Source organism: Antrostomus carolinensis, unplaced genomic scaffold (genome assembly GCF_000700745.2).
Source record: "Antrostomus carolinensis isolate BGI_N321 unplaced genomic scaffold, ASM70074v2 scaffold5572, whole genome shotgun sequence".
NCBI classification, from domain to species: Eukaryota; Metazoa; Chordata; class Aves; order Caprimulgiformes; family Caprimulgidae; genus Antrostomus; species Antrostomus carolinensis.
The window spans coordinates 75,032-84,242 of NW_010297462.1; the positions used below are offsets into that span (position 1 = coordinate 75,032).

Genomic DNA, 9,211 nt, shown 5'->3' on the forward strand with positions numbered 1-9,211 from the left:
CAAAATAGCTAAGTTAATCTTCATTTCTAACCTAACTTTTCAGTATTTAGCTCAGCTTCTGCTGTCAGGCTTGTGATAAAGCCTTAGTCACCATTACAAAAAACTCAGACTGTTTACCCTTTAAAGAATAAGCTAAAAAGCCTCCAAATCCTTCACTCACATAAGTGGTTCTCAATGTATCCACTTTGTAGCTGATATTTTTGGTTTTGGAAATGTTAAAAGCCACTAAAATCTAGATAGTAAACCAGCTAGCCAGCCAGTGTTGAAGTTCACATTTATTAAACAGACCTTCAGATTGTAATTACTGAATCAGTAAGGCTGCAACTATTTACTGGATTAATGAAACCTTAACATGATGGGGAAAAAAAACCACCATGATTTCACAAAGGTGTTCTTAGTTATAAAAACCATTAGTACAAGTTACATAGCATGCTTCTCCACTCCTATATCTACCAGGAGGTCGTATTACCACACCCTAAAATAAAGAAAAATTTTTTTAAAAATAATACATCTTCACATTAAAATAAGTTCATTGTAATAACGGACTATTAATTAATTACAAATTACAATTTATTTATTATAAATTATTAATGTCATTAGTTCTCTTTGTTTTCTCCCTAGTAAAGTGTGACAGATGCCTACAACTTCTTTTCCTTAAACTACTTGTAAGAATGGCAATCCAAGTGTTTAAAAAACCAGAAGAATGTATTAATTTAATCTCCGACATAAATAGAAGGATGATATTGTTAGTAACTCAAATAACAAAGTGCAACTCCAGCATAAATTTTTGGTGAAAAAGCACAAAATATTCCCTTCTTACAGGACTGTGGAAGGCTTCCAGAAAAAGTATGGCTTGGGTTTTTTTAGTTAAGCAAATAATCAAAATGTTCCAGCACTTACAAACTCCATTCTAAACTGTCTAGCCTTTGAAAAAACAACTTTCCACTTGCTGTGCAAACCACCTAAGCACCCTCTAAGCAATGGTGTCTGGTGGATACAAGAAACCTAAATCTGTCCTCCCAAGATTTTTCAAGAAGTGAAATTAGAAAGATGACATTTGCCAGAGCTTTGCCATTCAAGATACTATACATAGAACCAGAACAGGCCCCCTTATTATTCCCTGAGAAAGTTTGAAATTTAGCTTTATCTTTTCATGTCTTTATTTAACAACACATTTCAAAGACTGATTAAGAGCAAAGTATGATTGCAGCATACTGAGCAGTAAGAATACTACAATTGTGTGCAAATTCTTGAACCTCACCAACTTCACAGTTTGCAAACAAATTCAAACCCATTACTTGGGAGCAGTAAGAGTGACTATACTGTGTTTTATAATTGATATTCTACCCCTCCTTAGCATTGTTACTGTGCCAGACTAACAGGTATTGCACTTATTTACTGAAATTACTTTAAAATTTTGTCAAATTAAATGTAATATTGACATAGAAATAATAAAACCATAACAATTTAGAGAAATACTAGGTTTAAAAGTCAAGCATTCCACTACTAAAAACTAGGAGTTCTGAAGAACTTATTAGAAATGCAAATTTAGGCAGGTTTTGGTATAAAAAAACCAACCAAACAACAACAAAAAAGTCTTAATTCCATCACAGTTCCCACTTGATGATACTTCAGATACATACAAACTTTTATTTACTAATAAAATCGGAACAAGGCATACCTTTGTGGAACTGCTTTCAGTAACTTTTGCTAGCTGCCAAAGGATTACATAATGAGTACACTGCAGTGCATGAATAACAATCTGAAACCAAAAGGAAAAAACACATTAGGAGACAAAGGGCAATAAAAGACAGCAACAAAAGCTATTTATTGTTGTACCTAAAGAACACTTTAACTACAGACCTGTTCTGGCATGTCTCCATTTTCAATGCCAGTTTTCAATAACTTGTAGTTGCAGCCAAACAAGTCCCATCTTGATAGGTCATGAGCACTGGAAACATTAGAAATGAAGCAAAGATGGACTTTAACACTTTCTGCAATTTGATGTTAACAACTATTAAAAGCTTAACTGGTGAAAAAGAAAACAAAACCTCAAACAAATACAAAAAACCTACCAAACACACACTCGACCCCAAAAAACACACACACAATGAAAGCAAAAAAATCCCAGAAGATTTCAGCTTCGTATATATTTCTTTATATATTCAAAACGCATCATGTTCTGCACAACTCTCCATCATTCACACTAAACAAAAAACGGTATGTGAGTTGCATTTAAAAGTTAAGAGATATCGAATTTAAAACAAAACCAATCCCCCCCACACTACAAACTCTGACAGATGTTTGCAGAAGCCTACATACTTGTGGAAAGCAGTGATTCTCTTCAGTGTTGACAAGACTTGATAGGCATCGTCTTCATCAGGTTCCTCCCCCTATTTAATAGTCATACAGTAAGATATCCCATGCAATTTATGCTAAGCAAACTAAGGAACTTAAGAAGATTTTAAAAAACTCCCAACCAAACCTCAAAACATGCCCTCCCCTAAACCCACCCAACAACCAAAAAAAGAGAGCGAGTAATAGAAAGAACTGCATCTATATTATTTATCAATGACACATTTGTTTTTAAAAGAGTTAAAGAGTTTGAGAGAGAAGGCAGCAGTTAATGTTTAAAATAGTTGGCAGCACAAGGAGAAATGGGGGAGGGAGGTGGGGAGGATGGAAAAGGGAAAAAAAGAAAAAAGTCTAGGAGAGTGGAATAGAATGTATTATATAGGTGCTTCGATTTTCTCTGAAAAATCCAGTAGAGGCCACTGTCAGACAACAGATACTGGACTAGATGGGCCACAGGTCAGTAGCTCAATCTTACCTTAATCACAGAAAGAAAAAAAAAAGTCTTTGAGAAAGGTAAAGGAAGCCTTTTGTTCTAATTTTCCCACAAGTTCTGAGAAACGTGCATTTGTAGAATGAAAAAGAGCAAAAAGGAAAGGGTCCAAAAACCTATCTAAGTACACAGGATAAACCATCCAAGTTCACAGAAACTCTTCGTGAGTGTATCAGAGATACTGCAAGTCCAATGCACTTTAGTGTTCTGCAGTTGCACAGGCTTATCAAAGCACTATGGATTTCAACACTTCGACCAGAGCATTTGCCATTTTCCTTCAAGTTAATCGTCTGACATTTCATTTCCTTGGTTTACCTCTCATTCTTTCTTTCTTTCTCACAAAAGGGGAAACAAATGGATTCCTAAGCACATAGTCCACACATGCCTAGGGTTTCTAGACCGGAGTCCTAACTCAGGCCAATAAGCAAGAGGCAAAGGAGTAAAGCTTGAAAAAAAAAAAAAAAATGTTTGCATGTCAGAAGTGTGGAGAATGAAGTCGTCAAAGACACTTCCCATGCTCCTCATCACACAATCACACATGAGGAGAAGAAACAAGTTTTTGTTTCAATATCAGAGATCACACATAGTGAAGTTAAATAACTGTATCAGAAAATTCACGCTCTTCAGATTAGCACAGTGTGGGAACTAAGTGATTTTTAAGCTATTAACTGCATCTGCTTGCATTCAGGAAGGGAGGAGGAGTGTTTTCAAGAGATTTTTATATTTATCAACAGCAACATGCAATCACTGGCAAGACTAGCAACACCGGTACATCTGAGGACAACCCTAGTGGAATTACAATGCTGCATCTCTCAAAAAAACAAGTTTCAAAAACTAAAGGTGAAAAGTTTATGTAATTTCATAGTTTATCTGAAACTTCTCTCAAATTCCCAGATGACATCTGTCAAAAGGAAATTTAAAGTCTCGCTGTCCTAATACAAAAGAACAGTCCGAGTTCACAACTTCACAGCAATGATACTGTTGTATTATTATGCTTGGTTTAACAGTTTTGAAAGTCAGAGGGAAGTCCCATCCCTAACTCACTGACTTGCAGAGGAAGGCAGAAAAACATCTTGGGAGTATTTACAGGGGCAGGAAAAGTTGATCTTGCACACTAAAATACCTCTTGCAGGAAGTCTTCAAGGAGTCGATTAAACTTGTCTGCCAATTCATCTATTAACTGACTTCTCGCAATGTCAACCCTGTTAAAGATTGTGAATTCTTCATTACAGAGAGCGTGGTATGTTTTTGAACAGGCTTCCAAAACATCTATATCTGTGTGCTTCTCTACTATATCCCGGATCTGTCGCAGTAAGGCATCCAAATGCTACAAGAAAGATGAGAAGTGGGAAAAAATATGTATTCATATATATATATGTATATTATATATATACACACACACACATATTTTTAATAAAACTTAAGGAATTTTAGAAGAGAAATTCAATTTATTACTTTTGTAACTATGATACAGAACACAAAACACTTCCAAAAAGCCAGTGAAGCTTCTGAATAAATTAAAAATCTATTTATCAAAATCTAAGTAGGAGCTTGTCAAAGGCTAAAGATTCAATCCATTTTAAAAAGTAACAAAAAATTTGCAATTGTCGGCATGGTTTTATCTAACACTTGAATCTGCAATGACAACTGAACAACACAAGCATTTATCTCCCACTTACAAAAACATTTATATATGGTCTTAAAAGCTGTATAATCTAAGGTTTAGTTTCATAACACTCAAGTGTCAGCACTGAAACCAAGTTCACTTGTTCTTATATGCCGCCCCTCAACCTGAGCTGCTCACTGCTGCTCTATCACTACCAGGCTATGCTGTCAACTAAACGTTTCATTACTACTTTGACTGTAAAGTCTTTCGGATTCTTGCCTCACAATAGAGCAAAACAGTGTATCTGAGAAGGAGAAAATAGAGATGAGAACAGCTTACACCAACTTCATCACCATAGCAGACAAAATGAGAGCAATAACTATGTCATCTGTGATCTGTTCATGCAATGAAGATGGTGGTTTTAGTTTCAGTGATCAAAAAAATAAAAATTATCAAGCTTTTTCTGCAAGCTTTCTCTCTCAGGCAGCATACATCAAACATGACCATAACCTAACAATAAATGCTCTCACATAAAGGTCATCTAACTGTCAAGATTCTCTGTTAAAACTCACCAGACAGGTCTTAGAAAATACACATTTTCAGTATCTCTAAGAACAGCAGCCAGTTGCAGCTCTGAAGTCCAAGGCTCATTCTCAATAAGGGTTATAGTAAGTAAAGTCTTACAGAAAAAACTGCACCTACAATGGTGACTGAAATGCCAGTGACCAAGTCTAAATTCTGGGTTTTCTCCTTACCTTTTCTAGTCGCCCTGTTGTATAAATTTCCAAATCAAAGTACTGTGGCAACTGCAATAAGTTGGTGACTTTTTCTGCATCTACAGAATACTATAAAATTGACAAGGAAAAAAGATCAAATGAAAAAGTCTTGGACAACACAATTCCTTACAGAACAATTAAATACTAATAAAGGCGAATAAGAAAAAAAAAAAAAAATGAAGACTTGTGCAAGCCATACAGTTAACTACAGAAACTGTACTTGTTAGCATTTCAACAACAGTCCATCAGCAAGAAATGGAATTAAACTTACCTTTGCTAGCAACTGAGGAAGTGCCACGGCAAAGAGTTCAGTAATTTTTGTCCTGTCATCCAACTGTGTTTTCTTTTCCTTTGCTGTCAGCACCTAAAATAGTGGTATTGTGAGGATTTTACAACTAAAAGTTCTGGTGCAAAGTTTAATTATCATTAATAAAATGATAGCTAGGTACCCAGAATTTCTAATATTACTGTAAAATACGATTGGAAAAAAAAAAAGACAATTAAAAACATTCAACACTCAAAAATTGCAATTCAAAGTTACACCTAATACTATTGAGATTATCTTGAAAACAGAAGTGACAATCTAGAACAAAAGGTTTACCTTCCCTGCAAAAAAAAAAAAAAAAAAAAATCATGATCAGAATGTTCTTCTTGACAATGAAAGAACAGCAAACCTTTCAGCTGACTTAAGGTTTTTAATTATATTTACTCAATTCATATGTCAACCTGATCTTCATACAAGTTTCTAATCTGTACCTAAAGTGGTTTCTTAACAGAAGCTCCAATCTTGAAAGCAGTTTCCTTCTCTGCTTAATACCCCAATAAAAGAGGGCTGCCTAAACTCTATATATTCGGAGAAAAGTCAATTGGTGGACTGTGCTCCTTCCAAAGAGACTATGAAGTACATTCCGTTCCCTCATTTTGCATTTTCAATCTTGAAATAGTTTAGCTTTCCCAAACATTGATTTTGGTTCTCCTTTCCAACCAGTAGTTCTTTCAAAATCTATTTTGTATTACCTTTAATAGTAGAAACAAACTCAGAAGTCCAAACAGTATTAAGCACATGCCAAAGTGCAGAAAAGGTGAACTAGTTGGAGTAGTCAGATACTGGAGACACTGGACACTGAAGCTGAATTTCTGAATTCAAGTCCCCTCAGCAGAATAGCCTACAAACTTTTCCTTCTTCCAACACTGTACCCACATAAATAATCCCACATCTCTAGACAAGTAGCTTTTTGCTTCCTACCCTTTTCCCTGTTCCTCTTCCCACAGGAGGATGACATTCAGCTGCTTGTCGTATTGTACAAAGCATTATTTCAATCAGTGCGCTTTCCTGTCTATCTGTTAAAGCTGAAAATTAAGAAACAGATGTTAATACACAGCTTGATTTTTCATTTTCCACAAGTATTAGTATCTAAGGTTCAAAATATGTTTATTTTAAAGAAAAAAAGACAGGCATTTAGGCCAATAGCTCATTTCTAGGGAAGGTGGTGGCACAGCAGAGAAGATAAGCACCTTGTAAAACAACACGAGAAAATATTTAAAATTGAGGGAGTCTCACTGGATGAGTCACAGAACAGAATGAGACAAATACCAAGTTTTATAATAATTTTGGTTCCTTTTCATTTTTCAGAGGCCTATCTACTAGGACCTATGAATTACAGAATTATGCTGGGGGGTTTGTTTGGTTTTACTGTCATTAAAGAAATGACAGTATTTTTCCATAGGGTAGTTTTAACATTCAATAAATGAACCAGTTTTAAAAGCAACTTGGTTTCTCTAACACTACAAGTGCAGCCTGAACCTGTGGAACAATAGGGTGACTGGACACTGCATGCTTACTCCCTCTCTTTTCTTCCCACCATTGTTCTTGTGTGCCTCACTTCCATACCAGAAGTGATCTCTTTCTACTCTTCCTCACATTTTATAATTAGTATTAGTGATTTATTATAGTCATGTAAAAATAGAGGATATATGGGCACTCATAAATGTAAACATCTTATTTCCTTATAAATCAAGGCTAACAGAAACCGCATAGCAATCTAAAGATAGATCTATGAAAATCTTACGTTCTTCTCCATTCAGAGGCTCCTCCAACAGAAGACTGTTCATACATTCCCAGTCCTTCAAGAGGTCTGTTGCACAGTCCCACATGCTGTCCACAAGATAAGCAGCGTGTTCATGCAACTACAATGAGAACAGATTAAGTATTATTCTTTAACAGCAATAAAGGTCATTACAGAACTTGCTGTATTACAGGGTATTTTTCTCATGTGGCTTCTGTCCATGGCAAAAAAAACCCAGAAAATTTTGTGGGCTCTCTGGTTCAACAGAAGCCTCTCTTCCCCAATTAACATAAAAAGATAAATCCAGACCAAGTGCTACAAATAGCAGTACTACAATATCTGTCAAAACGTGGGGGATAGGAGGGTGGTGGCTGTGGGGGTTGTTTGTTTTGGGGTTGTTTTTTTTTTTTTTCTCCCCTCCCTCCTTATAAATTTCCTAAATCACAAATTCTTTCCACCTATATATTAGCATGAAGAATGACAGAAGAACATTTGACAGAGAAGAGCTCAGTCTGTCTCAACAGTGTGTACTGGACAGATCCTTCAAATAAATACAACCACATGAAACAGTCTTCCAACATGCAGGTTGCTCAAATAATAGGAAAACCAGAACAGATTCATGTTTATTAAACAATGAGCAGGGAAAAGAAAAACAACAAATTAAATTTAAAAAAATAATTGAAACAAAACAAAGACCCAGAACAACAAACATCAACAACAAAAAAATCACCCAAAAAACCCAAAAAAACAAAACACACACCACAAAAACAAGGGTATTTCTGAAACTCAACTTACTTCACTTTCCAAAAAGAAAAACACTAAAGTCTTCACAAGGTTAGCATTCGGACTTTGTCTTCCCCTCCTTTTAATTATTCCATCATCTTCAGGATCTTTGCGGCTGAAAAGCCTAAAAGAAAAAATTATTTCAGGACAAGTTTCTTCTTCATTCCCTTTGCCACAGTCAACTCGTATCAAGACACTGTTTTTACAGACACACACTTAATACCTTGCTGCTTGGCTTCACGTTTTATTTTGAAAGGAAGACAAGTACCATATGAACAATTTCATACATGCTGAGATGGTATTTCACTGACTGTTTCCATGTATAATGTATATGCAATGTATAATTACAACAAAATACTTTATGAATATCGGTGATAATTGCAGGTGCTTGAGGTCCATGCTCCTCTTTGGCAAACTATATTTTCTGAACCTCCCCACATGAGACTTAAAGCAGCAAAGAAATATCAGAAGAAGGTCTGAAAAGTATTAGATGGAAACTCTCACTTTGTTTCCCTACAAAAATATATGTGTTGAATCTCTCTTTTGGTGGTGTTTGGTTTTCTTTTTTTAATAAAACAGAAAAACACTTCATGAAACAGTCAACATGAGCCAACTTTGGGGGAGGAGCAGGGGGAAGGGAGGTGGATGGAACTACACAATTTTAGGTATCAAAAGACATAAGCATTTTAAGATGTTTCACGGAACATGGGAAGGACGGGAAAGGAGAAGACAGGAATGTTTTTATTATAGTCACTGTAAGCACAAGCTTTTAAAGCACAGCCTTCAAAATTACTCTCCATTTCCAATTCAGAAAAACCACAACAGTTCAAAAACTACAGTAGTGTTACATTTTCTGTAAGTTATTTCTACAGGTCATTTCCTTATTCAGTTTCTCCTTTTCTTAAATAAAACTAATGTGAATTACAGTATTAATGCACACCCTAAAATCTACAGGAACAGGAAGTTAACTATAATTTCCCCATCTTACTTTTTATAAAGAAATTCCCCTGCAGCAACTGCTACTGGACGATGAGCTGAATAAACCAGATGGTAGACATTTTCACAGTCTTCTGCAGTCAGAACTTCTTCACTACTCCTAGGGGTGGGGATGGGAAGAAAGGGGGGGGGGGGGGAG

General features: G+C 35.7%; 1 protein-coding gene across 3 annotated transcripts in view; it reads right to left on the bottom strand.

Annotated features, from left to right (window-relative positions):
- The window catches only part of STAG2 (STAG2 cohesin complex component), a 39,525-nt gene that overhangs the window by 16,996 nt on the left and 13,318 nt on the right, over window positions 1–9,211 (bottom strand). For all 3 annotated transcript variants that reach the window (XM_010162125.1, XM_010162124.1, XM_010162127.2), the window contains exons 13-22: window positions 9,065–9,172; window positions 8,089–8,200; window positions 7,297–7,414; window positions 6,474–6,577; window positions 5,499–5,591; window positions 5,207–5,296; window positions 3,969–4,172; window positions 2,323–2,393; window positions 1,864–1,951; window positions 1,682–1,762 (exon numbers count right to left, since the gene is read on the bottom strand). In XM_010162125.1, coding sequence (XP_010160427.1) covers window positions 1,682–1,762; window positions 1,864–1,951; window positions 2,323–2,393; window positions 3,969–4,172; window positions 5,207–5,296; window positions 5,499–5,591; window positions 6,474–6,577; window positions 7,297–7,414; window positions 8,089–8,200; window positions 9,065–9,172 — 1,069 coding nt within the window. The remainder of the gene's footprint in view (window positions 1–1,681; window positions 1,763–1,863; window positions 1,952–2,322; window positions 2,394–3,968; window positions 4,173–5,206; window positions 5,297–5,498; window positions 5,592–6,473; window positions 6,578–7,296; window positions 7,415–8,088; window positions 8,201–9,064; window positions 9,173–9,211) is intronic.